The 21,429-nt window shown below is 46.1% G+C and overlaps 6 protein-coding genes across 9 annotated transcripts in view; 3 read left to right on the top strand and 3 right to left on the bottom strand.

Annotated features, from left to right (window-relative positions):
- Window positions 1-5,185, bottom strand: part of LOC117587799 — a 39,592-nt gene extending 34,407 nt beyond the window's left edge. Inside the window, exons 1-2 of one of the 3 annotated variants that reach the window (XM_034278745.1) lie at window positions 5,109-5,185; window positions 3,146-3,612 (exon numbers count right to left, since the gene is read on the bottom strand). The gene's annotated coding sequence lies outside the window, so the exon portion shown is untranslated. The remainder of the gene's footprint in view (window positions 1-3,145; window positions 3,613-5,108) is intronic. The other 2 variants (XM_034278746.1, XM_034278747.1) reach the window with 2 other exon arrangements.
- Window positions 1-21,320, top strand: part of LOC117587807 — a 25,357-nt gene extending 4,037 nt beyond the window's left edge. The window contains exons 3-4 of the mRNA XM_034278761.1: window positions 10,377-10,380; window positions 21,310-21,320. The gene's annotated coding sequence lies outside the window, so the exon portion shown is untranslated. The remainder of the gene's footprint in view (window positions 1-10,376; window positions 10,381-21,309) is intronic.
- On the bottom strand, window positions 7,108-8,632 carry LOC117587803. The gene is made up of 2 exons (XM_034278755.1): window positions 8,314-8,632; window positions 7,108-8,258 (listed from the first exon to the last, which is right to left on the bottom strand). Exons 1-2 carry the CDS (start codon window positions 8,485-8,487, stop codon window positions 7,230-7,232), a joined length of 1,203 nt encoding a protein of 400 aa, XP_034134646.1. The 5' UTR covers window positions 8,488-8,632; the 3' UTR covers window positions 7,108-7,229.
- On the top strand, window positions 11,604-12,429 carry LOC117587810 (60S ribosomal protein L24). Its single transcript, XM_034278765.1, has 3 exons — window positions 11,604-11,667; window positions 11,825-11,900; window positions 11,965-12,429. Exons 1-3 carry the CDS (start codon window positions 11,663-11,665, stop codon window positions 12,349-12,351), a joined length of 468 nt encoding a protein of 155 aa, XP_034134656.1. The 5' UTR covers window positions 11,604-11,662; the 3' UTR covers window positions 12,352-12,429.
- On the bottom strand, window positions 12,483-18,827 carry LOC117587798 (general transcription factor 3C polypeptide 1). The gene is made up of 6 exons (XM_034278743.1): window positions 18,527-18,827; window positions 17,911-18,463; window positions 17,090-17,852; window positions 15,007-17,028; window positions 13,569-14,944; window positions 12,483-13,506 (listed from the first exon to the last, which is right to left on the bottom strand). Exons 1-6 carry the CDS (start codon window positions 18,609-18,611, stop codon window positions 12,552-12,554), a joined length of 5,754 nt encoding a protein of 1,917 aa, XP_034134634.1. The 5' UTR covers window positions 18,612-18,827; the 3' UTR covers window positions 12,483-12,551.
- On the top strand, window positions 19,915-21,429 carry LOC117587805 (inhibitor of growth protein 4). Of its 2 annotated transcripts, none has more exons than XM_034278757.1 (5): window positions 19,915-20,056; window positions 20,108-20,464; window positions 20,523-20,743; window positions 20,989-21,147; window positions 21,208-21,429. In XM_034278757.1, exons 1-5 carry the CDS (start codon window positions 20,020-20,022, stop codon window positions 21,307-21,309), a joined length of 876 nt encoding a protein of 291 aa, XP_034134648.1. In that variant the 5' UTR covers window positions 19,915-20,019; the 3' UTR covers window positions 21,310-21,429. The 2 variants fall into 2 exon arrangements, with proteins under 2 accessions (XP_034134648.1, XP_034134650.1); XM_034278759.1 differs by having other exon boundaries at window positions 20,523-20,701; window positions 21,208-21,349.

Genomic DNA, 21,429 nt, shown 5'->3' with positions numbered 1-21,429 from the left:
TGGGTCAGAACACACAAAAAGCGTCGGTTGGGCCTGTGCCTGTGCTTTTGGGTACGGGAAATTGGCCACAAAACGTTCGTCGCCTGCTGTGTGGCAGGAGGCAGCCACTGACTGCCACACAACTTTTTGGCAAGATGCCCGGGGCACAAAGGAATTATTGTTAATATAGGCAATGCCACTCCCCACCCCTCCCCTCACACACCAACGAATGTCCGGCTATTGCCAGCAGGCGGCAGGCCCTGACCGGGGGTCGGTTCGGTCGGGTCGGTCGGTCTTTTGAATATAATTTATTTATGCGAAATATGGCAAAAATATTCTTCAAAAATTCTATTCAACGAAGTTCTTTATACACTTAGAACAGATTTGGCAGAGGAGAAGCGTTTAAAAGTTTAAAACCATTTTAACAAATTTAATCGAGGAAACTGTGGAATAAAGATACATTCTATATCACAAGCAATGCATGGAAATATTTCTCTTTTAAAACATATAAAAAATGAAGTAGTCCTCCAAATGTAAGACAAAGCGATTAGCTAAGCAAAGGAACCCTAAATAATGTTTCTGGTACGGTTTTGCTTTATACAAAGAGTACCCTAAGAAGAGATTTTCATTGACTGCTGCCAATGCCATGAATGAGAGGGGGCGGAGGGAGGCTGTCTAAAACGGATAAACTGTTTAGATGGCAGATTTTCACCAAATTGAATATACGACAAGATATTTATGTACATGCATATTCCATTTCCCGCAGCTCAGTTTTGGAATGGGGCTCTGGAGGGGACAATTAAAGTTCTAAAGAAGACAAAAAGAAATGTGGAATTGGCAAACCATTTTTTGGACAGTACTTTATTAGACCTGGGGCTGACTGGAGAGATGGAGAGAGCTCTGAAGCTATGGATGGGATGGTAGAACGAATATTTGACTTCTCCAATGGGTCGGAGAACTCGGAGCGACATGCGGGCTTCCGCCGGCAGGAAATTGAATTGCACGAACACGCGAAATTACATCATTCTGGAACCACGGTAAACAATTTCCTCTCCGTTTGCACCTCTCCAAAGCAAAACGCTTTTATTTTATTTCTCTCTCATTTATTTTGATTTTCTGCTCCTGCTCCTGCTCCTGTTCCGTGCTGCTTCTGCTGCTGCACAACATTTTCAACCAAATTTTGACAGGGAAATATTTCGTTTTACGTTGCCTAGGTTCCCATTCCCAATCCCCCTCCATCCCATCCCTTACGACCATACTTGTTAACGGCAATTTGTGCGAAAATATCAATTTCACTTTATTTATTCCACTCTTTATTGTACCCTATCTTTGACGGAAGAATATAAATCGAAAGCCAGACACACACAAGTGAAAAATTTAAAAGAGAATCCCCGAGAATCTGGTGACTTTTCAAATTAATGCTTCCGTTCGCTTATGGAATATTTGTACAGCGGCTCACAACAGCGTATCCAGGGTATCTACAGTCTTCGACGGCTCCCTGACAGGCAGCAGCTTTTCGTTTGGGATTTGTTTTATTTTGTGTGGGATTTGGGTAAAAGGACTCTTGTATTTTGTTTGTGTGTAGAGGAAAATGGAGAGGCAGAGAATGATGGCAACAAAAGCAGCCCAAAACCGGCAATCAAAATGTCTGAAAAACCAAAACGAATGACAGCCAGCATATAGCATATAGCGACCCCCCCCAGATACATAGATACTTGAATGCATGCATGGCTGTACATACATATGTATGTGAGGCAGGAAAAAAAAACTCAGTCAATGTGCCACTCCCACTCGGGACTGCTAGTGGAGGAAGCCCTTTGCCACCATGTACCGAACATCATGGCAACGCTGTCAAGTTTGAAAGGATTATTGCCACTTGCCGCTTGCGGCGAACGTTCTTAAAATGTAACACGTTTCAAACAAGTTTAGATACGTGTGTTTTGTCTGTTAGTAGAGTCGGACTCAGAGTCTGGAGTCGGGTGTGCGCTTTGGCTTTGGCTTGGGCTTGGGCTTGGGCTCTCGTATCTCTTGGTATCTTTTGGCCCAGCCATCCCAGCGCTCGTCTCTCTCTCACTCATCGGGCCAACAGCTATGTAAAAAGTCATCAACGGGGGCCAGTTTACCCAAGCCAGGCCAGGCCTAGGAAAAGCAAGAGCAAAAACAACGGCAGCAGCGGCGGCGGCGGCGACTGGTTTGACGAGCTTTTTTCAATGGGCTCGCGACCAAATAAAATAAAAACTCAGCCCCACTGCTGCTGCCCTCCACTTGGTTTGAACTCTCTTCTGACCAGGTCCCAGCCTCCAGCCACCAGCTCCAGCTCCATGTCCGAGTCCGAATCCGATTCCAATTTCGAGTCTTACTCCCAGCGAAATAGTCGTAAAAATTCGCGCTTGCCACCAAGATTTTTCGTGTGCTGCCTGCCCAGGCCAAGCCGAAAAAAGAAATGTTAGACTTTGAGATGCTCTAAGCACGCAAGCGAAAGGGAAACAAAAACTCACGAGACGAGAGTCGCCAAATATCAAAGAATATCCCAAGCCAAATATCAACCGGGGCCCGCCCGGTTCGGGGGAGTCAGACAGGCAATTGTGTGTGTGCGAAGATTGATGGGGAGTGTGTGCTGAGGTCATTCATCATGCGATTCTCTTGATTGGACACATCTCAGGGGTTTCTGATGGACGAAGGTTTCCACAAAAATACTTTTATGTACAGAACAACAATTCAAGGCTTAATGCGGGAGGTTCTCTTTTACAATAACTAAGACTCGAAAACTTGTTTGAATTTTGACATCTTCAAAATTTTTTTGAGTTTTTTTTTTTAATTAACATTTTAATTGTTAAAGAAATTTTCAAAGATATTTGGTTGCCCAAAATATTTGTTTGAATATTCGAATGCGATCTCGAACGAATTGAAACGAATTTCTGGACTATTTTGTGTTTAGTTGTTTAAAGCATTAAATTAAATTAAAAAAATAAATTAAATTTGTTTCAATAAAAAACTGCCTATACAGGTATGTATCTTAAAACTTCCACATTTTTGATAATTTTACTCGACTTTTACTCCCACTCTTGTGCTGCTGCTTGGCCATTAAATGGAGGGACTCTTTGTTCACCCAATTTTTACGACTGCAGAGTAGTATTTAAAACTTAAAATTTTAAGTACTACTCACCTTTAAGAGTGGACTATGCGAATGTGTGCGTTGGTCATATACATTTGTATGTGTGTATATATGCTGGCATGTTGCATGGATGCTGCGACTGAGACTGCCACTGCTGCAGCTAGATGATGAGGATGGAAACGCTGCTGCTGCTTCTGCTGCTGCACATCCTGGCGGCCATCTTTGGAGCGGGGGGCGGGTGCAAAAGCCAACTTTGCGGAGCTGCCTGCGTTGCCTTACATGTTGGTGGATGGATTTTCTGTCTTTTCTGTAGTTTTTTTTGTTTTTGATTTATTCGATTAACACTTTGGCTGCATTTGGCTTTGTGCATACATATATAAATTAATTGATTTGGTAAGGCATTTCTTCGATCGGTTTATATTGTTTTAATATTGATTTACTGCTGGCCGCACGTACGTGATTATAAATCAAGTTTTTGGCTTTTATGATGGAACCACAAAAGGAACGAACAAAAAACGCTTTTGAAAGTGACCCACGCAAACGGCAAATAGTTGGGATAAATAATAGAAAAAAAAGACAAATTAAAGTATAGTAAAAAAAAGAAGTTAAACTACTTTTTTCGAGCCAAGCGAACAGCTGAAAAAACAGAAACTGTCGACGCTGCTCGCTGCTGCTGCTGATTATGGTGATGATGATGATGATGATGATGATGATGGTGGTTAATGCGAACCTTTCAGAGAGCCGGTTTCCCAAAAAAGACGATTACTAATCGAAAAACACACAGTAGGAAAATAGTAGGAAAATCCCGTGGGGAAAACGAGGGGAAGTAACTGAACAACAGACGTCACACACTGGCAGCAGCTGATTTCGCAATGTGGAAATGAAAGCGCGGCCAGAACTTGTGCAAAGGACCTGCAGCCGGTCACTGAAGCCCCCACAAGAGTCCCCACAGTCAGAGCTATAGCCGAGAGGAGTGTGCCCCGCGTTGTGTGTGGCTCGCGGGTATGTGGATGTCAACTTATGTAAAGCCGACTACCGACACTACGGTACTACGGGTATTCCAAGTGACGACAACTGAAAACCGAAAACCGAGCACCGAGCACAGAGAACCGTTTTCCGGCAGCATTACTGCCAAAGTAAGTGAGTGCGAGCGGGATGCCAGCAATGCAATTTTGCAGGCCAAAGTCAGGCAGTAACAAGACTGCTGTGGCTGCTGCTGTCGCCGCTGCTGCTGCTGTTCGCGAGTGCGTGCGTCAGTGTTTGTGTGTGGCGCCTGCGCAGTAATCGCACAGCTGACGGGGGCAGCAGCAGCAAAAAGCAGGTCTGGAATGGAGCCCATCAGAGGAAAAAACAAGTGCCACCAAAATACATACACATATTTACATACTAAGGGTATTCCAGCAGCTGCTTTAGATGGAATTTGCAATCCCTAACTTTAATTTTCCTATTGCCGCTTTTTACCGCTTTATACCAGGCACGTGCCACAGTCTGAAGGCAGCTTCAAGTCCGCTCCTGGACGTCGCGCTGTTGCTAGGTGCCCGACGCCGCAGCTGGTGCTGCCTCTGTTACTGCCGCTGCCCCGAACTGCGTCGACTGCAGAGCCAGCTGATTGTGACTCGTGTGTGTGTGTAGGGGGACGCTGCTTGAAATTCGATGGGCAAGGGGTGGGAGGGAGGCAACGAAAAACTAACGGCTCTGGCGGAAAAACGGTTCTTCCCATTGAATTCGGGCTCCAAACAAGTTCTAGCCTACAGTGGGGCACATTAGGGTTTAGTTTGACCACTGTGCAGCACAGTGGGGACCTTGCGCCCAAACATTTGCACACAAACATACACACACACACACACACACACACTGTAACTCGCGCACTCTGCTGGCAGCACAGTAAACCTGTTTTTTGTTAAGAACTATTTTTTTATCGCCTCTGCCACTTGCCACTTGCCACCGATGGCGATAGCAGCTAAAACTATTTCACAACTTTTATTTGTTGTTGTCTTATTTTTTTTGTACTCACTTATGTTGCTACCGTTCACCGTTCGCATTTGTTTTTGGCTTTTACACAAATCTGCTTTTACATTTTTTACACGGTAAGACGCGCGGGCAGCAACAGCAGTGTGACCGCTGATTTATCGATACAATATACCACCTGACCCTCCGAAATATTCCGAAGTATACCTTTTAATTTTCAAAATATACCGTAAATATACCGTGTGTCATAACATTTTTCTCGATTTGAAATTCTGCTTAATATTACCAGCTAGTTTGGATTCTCAGCGCTAAAACTATAATTTTATACGATTGTTTAATCGTTTCTCTGCAGTTTAATTGCATTAAAGTTAATATTTTTTTTAAACTGGCCTGTACATTTCAAGGTTTAAGCCGAGTACTCAGGTGCGCTAAATATTTCATGGTGGATATGGAGTTTGGCGAAAACAATGCATCTAGAAAGCACCGCATTATTGGATAAGTCCGTTCCGGCGGGACAGAAATGCAATAAACATAGGTTTTATCTCCTCATAAATTAATAAAATAAGTACCGAGTATAAGATTAATATATTATAATATCCATATAATGGGCTTTCGTTCGACTGCACTAATAAGTGTTGAGTCTTCTTCATTTAATGCTCTTTTCAACCCCCATTGTGCTTGATTGTTTCCTTAATCGTGTCTTGAATCTGTCGAAAGAAGAAAGATATTGTCTTTCTTTTGCTCCGGTATTTTAGTATTCAATTGGCTGGTTTTCTGGTATATTTTCCGCTGATCTGAGTAATCAACTGCGAATAGATAGATGCTAAATGTTCGTTCGATTAAAAAACAGAGCTGATTTATTATTGTTTGCATGGGAATCATACCCGAAAGTAATGGAACCGGGGAATTGAATTGGAAAACCTTAACGCCATTGTATGTTTGAATTTAAACATTTCTATTATATTTTCTTTTTTTTCTCTCTCTTTTTATTTACAATCTGTCTGTGTAATCAATAATTAAATTGTATAATTAATATTAAATTAAGAGAAATAGCAGTTTTCCAATGAGCCCTGCTATTATATATAACATCTTTTAAGTTTGTTGGATTATTATATTTCATTGTTGAATCGTTTCTCTGCAGTTTCATTTCATCATAGTTCATTTTTATATACATTTTTGAATACCATCGAGCTTTTAAATCACCTTTCAGGAAGCAAGCTTCGTTGCGAAGTTAGTGTCCAGTGTTAGAAATTCAGGCGTACATTGTGAGAGGTGAGAGGAAGGTTTGAAGTTCGTCCTTTTTACCTGTTTGACATACCTTGCCGACAGGTCAACAATTTTACTCCTTGCTCAAAAATGAACAAATATGAGCACAGAAATACCCCAAAAATATACCAAAACAAGGACGTACGTTGTAAGGCACAACTTTTATACCCTATACTCAGTAGGTATATATGTTTGTATGTAAGTGCATATTTATGTGACTTTCATGTAATTTTTTTTACATCTTCAGAACTTCTCTCACCAACAGCGCAAGGGGGCACTTGTATCAGTGTGATATCACAGCAGTCTGGATGCAAAATTTGCTGGCAAAGAAATGGATGAATCTTGAATGCAGCCAAGGTCAGACGGACAGACAGACATGGGTATATCGACTTGACTATTGATGCTTATCAAGAATGTATGTATGTATATATCTACATACATACATTTGTACTTTGTGGGGTCGGAAACTTTTACTTCTGTGCGTTACATATGTATGTACATCCACTTTCGACGACAAATACCCTATTTACTCTTCGTGTACCGGGTATATTAAAATATATAACCAGCAAAGAAAATTATTATTATTATCAGTTTCACGAATAAAATATATTATCAAAAGAAATAGGGAATTGATATTTTTCAATGACCATCCCCGTTTCACTCAGTTTTGTTTTGAATCGAAAGTGCGAGAGTCAGGGGAAACATGAATAACTAGGGCTTTGTGGGAGAAATTGGAAATGTCACCGTTAAAATCTTTTTATATAGTCAAACAAATTAAGTAAAAGCACGGAAATAAAATGATGTATTTGAAAATGAAATGAATATGGTTACATATGGATTAGATATAATGATTTGGTAGCTCATGGCTGGGCATAAGGCAGGTGGAAACTACTAAATAGGATTAGTACATGGCGCCCATCTGGCCATCGGTGCTCGACAATGGCCTGCGCAGGCCGGACCCATTGAGACGCTCCGAATGATTCAACTGATCATCAAAGCTATGCAGCGGCAAATGCGATTTGCGCAGCTCCCTTTCCACGGAGCGAGAGCGCAGGTGCTGCCGATTCCTGACACAGCTGAGTGGTGTACGCTTCGGTGTGCCTTGGGACGTGGTCTTCGGTGTACTGGCACCGGAGGGTGACGACTCCTTGTCCATGAAGATCTTGGTCTTGCTGGCGCGCGCCGGCTTACGTGGAGCCACACGTCGCTTGTTGCCCAGACGCACTCGGTCCAAGTGCTTGTTTGCGGGCTGCTTTTCAGAGTTGCCTGACATTTGAGGCTCCTCCATATTCGTGCCGGTGCCGGCGCTGGCAAAGGAGGCCATGCTGCTCCCCGCACTGAGATTGAGCGTGAGCGTTTCCAAGATCTGTTCCAGCATCTCCGTCTCGCGAGCCTCTTCCTCTTCGTCGTCGCAGAACATGATCGGCGTCCGCTCGACCCCAATGCTCGGGGAACGGGGATCATAGTGCCCCTGCGCTGGCTTTAGCGGCGTCCCTGGCAGCTCCACCGTGCAGGGCATGGTCTCTTCTCCATCATATGGAAGGGAAACAATTTCCAGCGAGCTGTTGTTGTGCTGCTCATGTGTCTGAGGTGGCGTGCCAAAGCTGTCGCAACTTACATCGCCTGTTTCACCTGCCGACGGGGATGATAGACTATGATATAGCGGCGAATCGATGATGATGTTGGCTGCTGGTCGGGCTGGAGCGCGTGTGTCCACAAAGAGATCTGCAAACGTGTCATCCAGGTTCAGGGAGCGCACTTCATCTAATATGAGCGGTGTGCGATTTAACTGTGGAGAACGGGGATCGTTCAAAGAGAATCCCTTCAGCAGACGCTTGCGCAGCTGCGAAAATGCATTTTCGGTCGGTGCCGCAGGTGGGCACTGAGCCGCTGCACGGAGCGTTTGTGCCTGTGGTTCTGGCTGTAAAAACTGCAGCGGCATATGGTTAATCTCGAGATTGTTTAATTTAATTGCTATAACTTACAGTTAAGGGCGTCCGGCAGCCATTGGGCGAGCGTGGGTCGAGCAATGCGTTGTTGTCTTTATTTGGTGTGGTCATTTCCATATTTTCGGCTTTACAACTGCCTAATCGAAGTTTATTCAATGTTGGCGTATCTGGCAAGTATTCGCCCTCAATTTTTGATGCTTTTGCTCCCATTATATCTGAATATTTCGTGTTTTTTCCTCTTGTAACCAAATTATCAGCGAAAATAGTTTGCTGCCGCGCATTTGTTTTGAAATGGCGTCCCTTCAAGGTTGCCAGACTGCAATAATTCAAAAATTTCCTAACGCAATATTACCTCAGCTCATAGATGCGTCGACGTTGCATAAATCCTACTTTTCAATGACAATCTGTTTATAACATTTAAATTTAGAGTCTGTTAATATTATAATATTAATATAACTAATAATTCACGTAGGATGTGACTACCACTTAATCCCCAAGCTACCATATTATTCTTGGGGTTGTTACACCTTTACAATTTCTTAAAATCAATATATTTGTATTATCAAATATCAAATGAAGTTTTTAATGATTAATATTTAGTCCTCACTCAGTTTCGATATCCATAATTCTTTATTCGAATCTGTAGCAAACATTGTGATCATAAAACGTGTTATCATTTTCAGTCGCGTCTTAAGCCTAGTACTCAGATCGAAAAAAAAAAGGTCCCGCTAGAAAAATCAGGGATGATATTCGTATGAAACCGATAAGAAATGTTGTCGGGGAAAAACTTCTTTCTAGCGGCTGTTAAAAACTGGCCGAGCTCGACAAATATAGATCTGTTTCATATTCCGAGAGGGTACCTAGCAAACAGAGAGTAAAGTCTTAAGAAAATGGAGCCAACAATGCCGTTGAAGTTGAAAGATAAATGGCTAAATTGATAAATTGAAAGAAAGGCTTGACGCCATCAACGAAAAAAAAAGACACAAATTATTATGGACAATGGATTATATTGAATTTATTTGCATTTTGAATCTGTCTAACTTATTTGAACGTCAGTTGCTTCATGTTGCCAAGACACACACCCGACTGGGCTGTTTACCAAATGTTTTACGATATTTTCCTTTCGGGACCAAGTACTGCTCCACAGAGCAATTTGCGATGGCTACGATTTTGACTCGAAACTATCCAATTTTGAATAAGAAGGCCATTGGCCACCAATCAAAGAAGGATGCAGATGTTTTTCCCAGACATACATATGCCAACTCTCAAAGATTACTGATGGCATTTGAGTCATACTTTCAAACTGCGGAATGTGCAGAGCGTATTGTTGGATGGGTTTCGATACATATACACATATTTCTATGATCTATAATACTCACATGTGTAGACAAATGACAGTCCTGGCTTCTTTCCTGAAGTTATGGGATTAATCAAAGTTGTCTTTGCTTGTTTAGCTGATTTTCCTCCTCCTCCTATCATGCAAGAGCCGCCAATTTACATTCATTGTTTTATTAACCTTTTATATAATTTTCACACATTTTAATGGTAACGGCTTCCTGAGAAGTGGTCACCCTCTTCCGCTAGCAATTGTTTGTTAGCAAACTTATTTTTTGAGGCTTAATGTAAATCTACATGTAAATTTTACATTTCCATTCCCACTCTCACTATTTTTGTTGGTTGGAAGAATAGGAAGTCGTGAAAACCAGACAATCTTGTGGAGAATTGAATGATACATCGGATAAAATTAGAGTTTTATCAGGAAGACTCCTAACTAGCTAGAAATATCAAATAGAGCATCAAAAATATTCGTTTATGACTATGGAATATGGAATAGGAATAAATATAAATTAAATATTATAATAAATATTTTATAAATTATAGGTTTGGAGCGGGCTCGGCACCCATACGCGACGTTTTGTGCGAAGAATCGCAAAACGGGACCAGAAATATTGGTATTGGTACGAATCACTGTACGTGAGCGGCAGCGCCGCGGCAGAGCCTTGTCCTATGCAGATTGATAATAGATAAGGCCTTGCGGAGCCCTGGTCTGGCGACACAATGTGGAGCACGGCTGTGAAAGGTATACAGTTGAATGTTAGAATGGTTCAAGAAAAGTAGCTTATTCGAACAAATTAATTTATTAAGGTAAAGTTGTAGGCGAGTATGCAAGTACCAGTCGGAAAAGGAAAAATACATTTTAACGTCATCAGCGTACATTAATGTAACAGAGTGCAAAATACATAACTTGAGGCAGGTCGTCCACAAATAGGTTGAATTCATGCGTAATAGTTTGCTCAGGCCATGCAGACGGCTTCAAACCTTTGGATACTAGAGAATCGCGAAGAAGGACGGGAAGTTCGATTGACAGGGGTATGCATTTTTGAGGCAGCTACCAGGCTGGAGGCTCCGACGGCGGATGGACATCCATCTGTGAAGGTTGGCCACTAGGAGTAGAAAATGAGTGAGTGTATATAAAAATAAAATAAATAAAATCAAAGAAATCGGTGATTAGTTAGCGATAATGATGATTTTTTCATCATTATCAGGTGTTCCTTAGCAAAAGAATGGAGTAATTCCAATGTATAAACCGGAGTATAGCCCCAATTATGTTGTAAAGATAGAAAATCTGCACCCCAAACCACTCCGAGAACATTATAATATTTACTTATGTTTTCGTTCTCTCTCCCTTTCAGAAAAACAATAGAATATATTTTTCTCCTTTTTTGTGTTCGCCGTTTTTTTTAAAGTTGTTAATAGATTACATACATAGTTTTACATACTGAAGACAAATACCAAAATAAAAAAAAATACTGAAAAATCCACTAGAATTGCAACCGTGCGAAAGTCTAGTTGCCTGGAGGATTGAAGTAGCTGGTGTATTTTACCTGGCGCCACTGGAATTTTTGGTGACGTTTCTATCTGTTAGTTTATTGACACAACAAAAGAAATAAAATTTAAAAAAACACCTTCCATAGGTGATTAGTTAGACGATAATGAATTATAATGAATATATATAATGAATTATGAAGGATAGTTTAAATACTGAAGACAAAGCTTCCGTGCTTCCAGAGGGGGTGATTTGAATGAAAAATTCAATTACAAATTTGTAAAATATTAGGCCATAAGGTATACAATCCAATAAAAAAGAGTATTTATAATAAGCAAAATTGATTCTTCAATCGGACTTAATTATTGTTTCAGTGCTAAAAGTCTTTGCAAGCTAGTAATAACCAAATCGAGGAATCTGATTTAAGACTACGGTATATTTACGGTATATTTTGAAGATGCAATGGTATGTTACGGTATATTTACAAGGCCCTGACGGTATATTTTATCGATAATTTCGCGCTTCCGCTTTCTTTTCTTTTCTACGCTAGCTACCAAGATGAAGTAAGTTGAAAAATAATTATAGAAAATCATAGGCATCACTGAACCTAGGCCGGCAATAAATACACCAACAGAAAGTAAACAGTGCCAACTTGTGTTTACTGATGCAATTTTTTCAAAAGTTGTACCATTAATAACGAATACTCTCATCTGTTTTCAGGATTGGCTTGTGTGCATTCAGCGGGTACAAGATCTACCCCGGCCATGGCAAGACCATGGTCAAGATCGATGGCAAGGTAAGTAAACAAATCAAATATCAGCCAATAATGAGAGTAATAACAATCGATTGGCTTCTTTTAGAGCTTCACCTTCCTGGACAAGAAGTGCGAGCGCTCCTACCTGATGAAGCGCAACCCGCGCAAGGTTACCTGGACCGTGCTCTACCGTCGCAAGCACCGCAAGGGCATTGAGGAGGAGGCCTCCAAGAAGCGCACTCGCCGCACACAGAAATTCCAGCGCGCTATCGTCGGCGCTTCGCTGGCCGAGATCATGGCCAAGCGCAACATGAAGCCGGAGGTTCGTAAGGCCCAGCGCGATCAGGCCATCAAGGTCGCCAAGGAACAGAAGCGCGCCACCAAGGCAGCCAAGAAGGCGTCCGCCCCAGCGCCCGCCAAGAAGTCTGCACCCAAGACGAAGGCTGCCAAGGTTACGCAGAAGTCTGCTCCCCGCGTTGGTGGCAAGCGGTAAACAACACCCCAGACCCGAGACGGTAGTGAAGTGCTAATGTTTTAAACAAGATTTAAGGAAACAAAGTGAAACAACAAATTAAAACGCTGCAAATGCAAATTTGCAGTTGACAAAAAAAAATGCCAATGCGGTTTTAAAAGTTATTTCTGTGGATCAACTTTATTGAGTGCCCAAAAAGGGACAAAGATCGTAGCTTAAACTCACATGAATTCGGTGCTATACTTTTTGCGTCCAATGAAGCTGGTGAGGCGTCCGATAGCATCGCCATGGACAATAATATAGGTGAGCTTGGGCTCATACAGTTCGGTGACTGGCTGCTCCCCGCACTGCTCATCCTGCGTGGTCTCCACGTGGACTTTGTGCGTCTGCAGCTCCATCAAGTGGAGGCAACCTAAATCGGTTAGCAGCTCAAGCAGAAACATCACGTCCACGGGCACGAGATACGGAAAACGCAGAAACAAACTGTGGACGGTGCAGCCCATGCGGGAAATGCACTCGCTGAGCACGGCGCCCATCCAGCGATCCAGCACGCGACGATTGAGCGAGGCATTCAACCGTATCCATGGCTGCGGTCGCATCACAATTGCATCGTGCGATGCTTCATTTCGCAGAGCGTTCACAAAGGGTGGATCCTTCTTGGTGGTTCTTCTGGGTCTCTTGGGCACAGATTCTGCTGCCAGTTCATCGCTTTCCGAGTCGCTGCTGTTGGGCTCTGACAGTTTGATCTTTTTCGATGGGGGATTCGCCTCCTCTGTCGCCTGTTGCTGTTCCTCTTTGCGCTTTTGGCCAATGACTGCCTGCATTGTGCCGGGTGCGGCCGCCACCAGAGTCTGCACTCTCTCCCGCTCCAACCGCTTGATGTGGAACGTGTGCACCACCCAGTTGCGTATGTATCGCTTGTGCACGTACATGTGACTGGCCACGCCCACCCGCTTGATCAGTTCGTGGTCTTCGAGCACATGCAGCGCCTCCAGCAGGAACTCCCCCAGCGGAAAAGTCTCTCGCAGCTCCATCGCTGGCACACCCAATGGCTCTCGCTCAATGTAGTTGAGAATGTCCTCCATGTGTCGGATGGCATTGGCATCAAAGTTTCTCTCCTTCAATGCTGGCAGAAGCGTCTCAAAGGTGTTCTCCGTGTAGTGCCAATACGTGGCCCTGGTAGGTAAAGAAACAAACAATAAGTTGGGTGTCGCTGTCCCTGTCCTATTCCCACTCACTTGAGCACCTTTGCCAGCACAGTGGTACGCAGGCTATCCGATGTCTGTTTGGCCTGCTGTAGATCCTCTTGCTGTGCCGCGTGCATGCCAATGGCCGGCAGATGAACCACGAATACGTCTTGCACTCGTGCGCGCTCCTCCTTGTTCATGGCCGGTTCGAATTCCTGCGAGCGTTCTGCCTCCCAGATGTGCGCCTCGTAGTCAATCAGCTCCGAGCAAAGCGCTCGCCAGTCGGTCAGCTTGTGGAGAGTTTTCTCCGACAGCAACTTGCCCAGATCCTTGCACTCCAGCTTCTGCTGTTGCTGCCGCCAATAGGCCTCCAGCTGCTGCGTCAGGGCCAGAATGTTGGATACACTCACCGTCAGGGCCGTGCCGGACGAGTGGGCTTCCAGCTGGAACTGCGACTGGGGCAGGGCATCGGCCACTAGCTGCTTCAACAGCGTTCGCTGCTCATGGACAATCCGTTCGACAGCATTGAGATAGTTGCCACTGCGCATGATGCAGTTGGCAAAGGGGCAGTCGCCCTGCTCCAGCCGCGAGCTGCTGATGGTCACCGAATCGCCCAGAGCATCCAAGGCACAAAAGAAGTGCATGACGCGTAGTGGTAGCTTCGAGAGCTGAATGTACGGACAGGACTGAATGCGATAGCTCAGATTGGCCGGATGGAAGCGCACCCGCGACGCCTGGCGACTGCTGCACTCGCTCTCCAGTCGCTTCGAGTACTCCGTCTGCGGGGCATTGTCCAGGATGCAGCTGTAGTGATCCAGAATGCGGTCGGTCGATGAACCACTCGGCCGGGACATGCTCGTGGTGTCCACGGTCAGAATGTTCGCTGGCAAATGCAACGACAGCCTCAGCTTACCCTTGGCCATCCACTCGCCCAGGAGCAGCAGCTGCGCGAAATGTGGCGACGGCAGGTGCACCTCCTTCTCCAGGTTGAGTTTCTGCTCAAACTCAAAGTAACCATCGAGCACGGTGTGGGCCAGCTTTAAGTAGGTCAATCGGTACTTGTACTTGGAGCTGAGCACGTGGGCTGGGCCCGAGATCTGTCGATTGGAGGCGGCATGAATGTTGCGTCGCTTCACAGCCACCAGCAGGGAGTCCGCGCGGGCCTTGTTGAACGCGGTATTCAGCACCTCCTCAGAGAAGTGTTTGTATATCTCAAAGGTTTGCAGATTGAACAGCGTCTTGTCCCGGGCACAGCACACCTGACTGTGCAGCACACCATGCGCAGTGGCCACCTGCAGCTCCGTCTCCGTGCTGGGATTGCTGTACAGCACCTGCTGGTCATCGTTCAAGCGGCTGCACTCGCTTAACTGGCTTCGATATTCAGCCACCGTGTCGGGCAGCATAAACTGATTCCGCACAGTGCCGTGCTGTAAAAGGTAAAAGGAACAGATAGAATCATGATTTGGTCTGGGAATGGGGGGCACCTCACCGAGTTTGTGATCGTTTGATGCAGCTTGTTCAGCACGAGCACAAAGTGCACCAGCAGTGCATCATTTTGCTCCGATTTGGTGGCATACTCTCGCCTCAGGCTGCTCATGAATCGCTCGTTGTAGATCGAATTAAATTGCGGCTGCGTCTGCATCATGTATATCCAGCTGGGCACATCCGGTGCGTCACGTTTCATGCGCATCAGAAACTGCAGGCGACGCACACAGGCCTGCGTCGTCTTGTTGCAGATGCCCAGATAGCGACGAATAATGTCGCGGCACACGAGGCCCACATTGTTGAGGGCAAATGCCATCACGGGAGCATCGAAGAACAGATAGACGGCGCGTCCCATCTTAAGCACGCGATCCTCCTCGGGTAGCCAACGGACGCGCAATGTGCGCATATTCCGCATGGCATCCCGATCAATGTCATCCCGTGGACCGCATTTCTTGCGCGGTGCCTTGACGCCGCTTCCAGTGCCGCCTGCAGCTCGTCGAATCGGCAGCTTGGGCGTCACTTTGATGCGTGTCAGCGCGCCGAGCTTCCGCGTTTTCAGAGCTCCAGCGGCGGCGACGGCTCCTCCCTTGGCCGGCTTCGTCTGCACCCACGACCAATTGCGGAACTGATGGGCAAAGAGCAGCGAACTGAGGCCAGCGGCGCCCAACTGGTCGCCCGGCACCGTGCCATTGTCCAGCTCCGCTGCCTGGTCGAAGCGTTCGGGACCAAAGAAGGACAGCGGCTTGACGCGTGTCGCTGGATTCTTCTTATCCTTGCGAAAGCCCAACTTGGTGTAGACACAAATGTGCTGCAGCTTGGCCCAGTACTGGGCGAGTTGGTCGCGATTCTGGAACTCAAAGCGCAGCTCCATGTAGGTGCGATCAGCGCTGACCTTCTGGTAGTTGTGCTCGCTGCTGGCAGTCGTGTCCAGGAGCCGAGCACGCTTATTCAGATACACCCAACGATGGACAGAGTCGCGACCCAGGTGCAAATCGCTCACCTGAATCAGTCCCATGTGGTTGAGCAGGCAGAGGGTGCGGGCGTATAGCTTCTGCAGGCGCGAGCGCGAGACAATATTCTCCAGCTTGAGCTGAGCGAGCAGATAGTGCTGGCGGATGGGATGTTTGAGCGGGAGGCGGAGTCGCTCCGCGCTGTCCTCGCGCTCAATGCGACATATGCGCAGGAGCAGGGAGAGCGGCATGCGGTCCATGGCATCCATGAAGAAGACCCAGCCTGGTGGCTTGTCCACATAGCTGGGCAGTGGGGGTATAAAAGTGCGCCAGCTAATCTCCGAGTTGTAGGGCAGCACAGGCGTCTCGTCCGCTCGCCACTCATCCAGAAACTGACGCGTCTCGAGCGCAGGCTCCATCTTCTGCCACTGCTCCACGAGCTCCGCTGTCATTTCCAGTGGCTTCTGTTCCTTGGGCAGCTCGTAGATCACGTAAAAGAGGAAATCGTGCAGCGTTCGCGCCAGCAGCAGCTTCGGCGCTGGTATCTTGGGTTTCTGCGGCTTCTGCCGTCCCACATTCTGCTTCTTGCTGAGCAGCAACTGTTTGCGTTCCTTTAGCGGCAGCTGTGAGGGTCGCTGCAGCCGCTCCTCGCTCATTAGATGGAAGTGACTCTTCAATCGCAGAATCTCCCTACGGATGAGCTCATGATCGGCGTCGATTTTGGGATGCGTGACCAAGCGATAAAGACGCAGACGTTGGCCATATTGCAGCGTCACCTCGTGCACATTCACGATGCCAGCGTCGATCATGGTGCGCAGGACGCGATAGAGCGAACGCCGACACAGTATGTCCTTGAAGCCGGCTTTGTGCTCCTCCTTTTTGATGCTGCTCGACACAGTCATCAGATGAACGATGCAGTTGCCATCAATCAGCTTCACAATTTGCTCCTTGCGGCGCAGATGCCGCTGCGTTTGCCTCTCCAGTCGAACGTCTTTCATTTTGAAGCTAAACGGATTCACGCTCGCCACAATGTCGACCGTGTCGCGAAAGATTCCCTCTGAGCTTTCAGGAATAGTCTGCAAGAAGTGACACGCAAAGGTTACCAAGGATCATGGGGGCATCTCTTGACGCACTTACCGGCTCATCTTTGCACTGCAGCTGCAGCAGAGTCTGCTTCAGTTCGGTCTTCTTTAGTTCAACTTCGGGAGCTTGTGCTTTGGCCACGTACCTGATGACGCGTATTCGGCCCACCTGCTCGGTGTAGTCCTTGACCTGTTCGTGCTTCATTAGATGCTTGAGGAAGCCGCGTATCGCTAGCATGCCAATGCCCACGTACTGGCACAGCTCACTGGCGGTGAGTCCACGCTTGCCGAATTTGGCAATTGCCCGATGGCACTCCAGTTCCGGCGGCATGTCCACAAAGCTATGCCGATGGTTGAGGAACTCGGTCTCCTGCTTTTCCTCCCTGATATCCTGATCGTGCTCATACAGCTCCTCGTACGCCAGATCGGGCTTCCTCAGCTTTAGCACAATCTGTTTGCGCTTCGATGGCTTTGGCTCCTTGGTTGCTTTTTCACTGGAGCTGGAGCTGGCTGCCTCTGGGGCGACACGCGGCACATGACTTGTCTCGAAGAACTTTCGAATGTTGTGTGTCAGCAGAAGCTTCTTCACCTGCTTGCGACTGATGTGGCCCAGTCGCTCGGGCACCTCGACCATCGGTATGTGGCCGCTCCTGCTTTGCGTAATGTCCAGATACAACCGATCGATGCTCTTCTGTGTGTGGCTCTTGTACACGCGAAAGAATCGTGGCAACATCAGCAGCGACGAGTTGGTGAAGCGTCCCTTGTGCCGCTCATTGTACACCTGGGTGGCAATCAGTTGCAGGGATAGCAGCTTGTTCCTGCAAGAGAAAACAGGTCAATTGTGGATGAAACTGGCTGCTGGACTAAACTCCTCACTTTATGTAAAACACGACGCTGGCGTCCTTGCAGTAGTTGATCAGACCATAAGGACCGACTGTCGTCAGTCCATTATAGCGAGAGCGTCCTATGGCCTCCAAGCACACGTATTGCTGCACGGTCATGTCCTTGGGCGTCATCAAGTTGATCGGTGTCAGCGCCATGTGCCGCAGCTCCTGTGAGGCCACGGCCACGAGTCGCTGGTCCCAGTGCTCCGTCGCCTGGGCGGCCGTTTGCGAGCGTAGCTGTGCCGCCTCCACACGCTTGCGTGTCTTGTAGTTCTCACAACTGCCTATTATGTTGCCCTCCTGCACGTGTGTACAACGGTACAGCAGATAGGGGCACTGCTCCGCCACAATGGCAACGCCCAGCTCCGGATCCTGATCATTGGCGCGATCGTAAGGCGGCAAAAACGGTCGCGGCGAGGGCAGTTCATAGAATTGTACTTTGCCGGGACAAGAGCGCTGCAGCAGGGTCCACACCTGGTCCCGGAAACTGTCGGGCAGCGGGGCAGGGTCGAACTCCAGTCGCACCGCCAGCAAACGCCACAGGTCTATGGACAACACGCAAATTACTCGGTAAATGGAAATGTCTCAGCGGGTGGTGAGTGTCTTACCTGGCAGTGTGACGCCCTCGAGACCCTCGAGAGCAATTTCATCAAAGATCGCGTTAATCCAGGATCCCCCCATTGTAGCGTTCATCCTTTATTTTTTGTATAGTAAAATTATTTTTTGTTTTGTTTTGGTATTTAATCGCTATAGCGAATAAGAATGCCCTCAGCATGGCTCATTCCGAGTGACTGTTCAAACTTAACACACTAAACGCCCGCCTCTTAAATAGGTAAGCACTGTGTAAAAATGTACAAAATAAAACTGGTTGTAAATGGGCACTGTTTCATTCAGCTAAACTGCGTTAAAGATCTATAAGTTTCATTAATTTCTTAGTTTGCACTTAAACACCCATTGGTCAACAGAAGGTAAATCGGTCTCGGTTAATGACATATTTACTCGATTTTAATATTCTATTTAATATTGGCATCAAACTAAGACTCACAGCCTTGGGAATACAATTTTCCGCGATTGTACAATAGATTCGCCACAAGATGGGCCTACTCTTCATTACTTCTTTTATTGGATTGTTTACAAATATATCAATATAGCTGAAAGACTTAGACACGAAATAAATAAACGCTACGTTTTTAGAATGTTTTGTTACGCTATTTGACAATTTGTTGCCACCCAGTAGTATGTTCCTTTGTGTACCCTGTAAACATAATAATGCCTCTATGTATCCATATTATGCAAAATTTGTTAAGATGTCTCTCCAACGCAGACTAACTTGTTTTTCATTGAATAGAGCCGAAGATTTCCAGCATTTTCTCAATTCGAGGACATCCTTCCCTTTAAGGGTACTTAAATGTTGCTTATTACGTTATTACATTAAAAATGTTTGGGAGCACTGCTGCTTAGCCGTCTGGGCATGGTGTTACGTTTTTCTAAGAGGCGACTCTTGAACATAAGATTGAGAGTTTTAGCCAATACCTAGATGGAGAGATAGTTTTGATAGATATGGGGATCCTTACCCCTCTTGGGATGAGAATTACTTTTATTTTAAGCCATTTCAATTTTTAATTTAATGGTCAGGGGAATCCTAACAACAGTGTGACCGAAAATATACCAACACGCTGGTCATTAGGCAACTCTGGCACGAAGTAAACAGCTGCATGAAGTAAGTATATAAGGAGGTCCGGTCGGGTGTGTTCGGTCACTAAATGTTCCGGGCGTGCTCGCTTGTTCATGCTTCGTTTTGTTTTATAACTCTTTTAACCCCCCACATTAAGTATATGAGCGCTAAAAATAACCTTTCGATTTCTGCCAATAAACAATTATTAATTTTTTGTAGACATGCCATCATAGGGTTAATCATCACACGATAGTTTCGTTTCACTCGCACTCATAAGCTGCATAAATACGTGACAAACGTGCCCGATAGGACCTCCTTATTTAGTTACTTCATGAACAGCTGGTTCATGCATTGCATCGTAAATAGACGCTGTTCCTTTATTTATTTGTAAATCTATAAATATATTCGACAAAGCTTGGCACAAACATGTCCTCCGCCATGTACTTGGAAAACTATCTGGATGGTGAGCTTGTTAATTGCGTCAAAGTGCCTACGTGTAACCAATTTCATGCAGGATTGGAGAGTCTGCCCACCGAATTGGAGCGAAACTTTAAGCTAATGCGGAAACTGGACGATCGGGCACAAACGGCCATGAAGAGCATTGACAGCCATGCAAAAGACTTTATGCGCAAGCTGGCCGAGAGCGGGCCGCTGTGCGAGGAGGAGCGCAAAGAGCGCCTGGAGGATATCAAGGCGCTGTTTGGCAAGGCCAAGGAATACAGCGACGACAAAGTTCAGCTGGCCATACAGACATACGAGCTGGTGGACAAGCAGATACGCCGTCTGGACAATGATTTGGCTCGCTTCGAGGGGGAGATACAGGAGAAGGCCTCGTCCACGCGCGCCAAATCCGAGGAAGCTGTGGCCAAAAGTAAGTGTGGGCCGAGCCCAATTGGAGTGCATTTTGTCATATTTTGTGGTCATTGCAGAGGGTCGAAAAAAGGCAAAGGATAGCAAGGTGACGGGTAAAAAGAAAAAGTCCGCCTCCTCGGATGAGGAAACGGGTCGTGGCGGCGGCGGTGGTGGCAGCACCCAAACCAATGCCAACGTCAGCCTCAACTCTAGCAGCAATGCTGGTGGCCAAGGTACCAAAAAGAAAAAGTCAAAGGTAAATCAAGAAAAAGAAACACGCAAGGGGGGCGCACAAAAGGTAATTCATCATCATCAACATTTTGTCTATTAATTCATTTAGAATTTTAGTTTGAGATTTGCCTGTCGTTTAGTAGTCGGTCCTCCTGCCCGGTAAACACATAGATTCCCCACACACAACTCCACTCCCAACTCATAATTTCTATCAGTTGCATTGCTCATTTTTCCCTCACTATCTTTGCACGTGTCAAACCATTTGTAATCCCCTACTCACTGCCCACTCTTTGCTCACCTTTGAACCCACAGAAAGTCGTCGAGGCGGATGACTCGGAGAAGGACTCCTGCCATACGGCGGCCACACATCCCAGCGATGTTATGGACATGCCCGTGGATCCCAATGAACCAACGTACTGCCTATGCCATCAGGTCTCCTATGGCGAAATGATTGGCTGCGATAATCCCGATGTGAGTGTAGCCACCAATCCATTTGGAAACCTCTTACTTAAGTCTATTCTCTCTCTGCAGTGCCCCATCGAATGGTTCCACTTTGCCTGCGTCGGTCTTACAACGAAGCCCAAGGGCAAGTGGTTCTGCCCCAAGTGTACGCAGGATCGAAAAAAGAAATAGAACAATTCGCCAATAGTAGAAACATAATTTTAGTCGCTAGCTAGATTAAGTACGTTTACAATTTTAAATAAAGGACTGTCTACCTGTCAGTGTGAAGCATAAATGTGTATCGATAATGCA

Source organism: Drosophila guanche, unplaced genomic scaffold (genome assembly GCF_900245975.1).
Source record: "Drosophila guanche unplaced genomic scaffold, DGUA_6, whole genome shotgun sequence".
Classification (NCBI taxonomy): Eukaryota; Metazoa; Arthropoda; class Insecta; order Diptera; family Drosophilidae; genus Drosophila; species Drosophila guanche.
The sequence above is the reverse complement of the archived record's forward strand: the minus strand, read 5'-3'. Positions and strand labels throughout refer to the sequence as shown.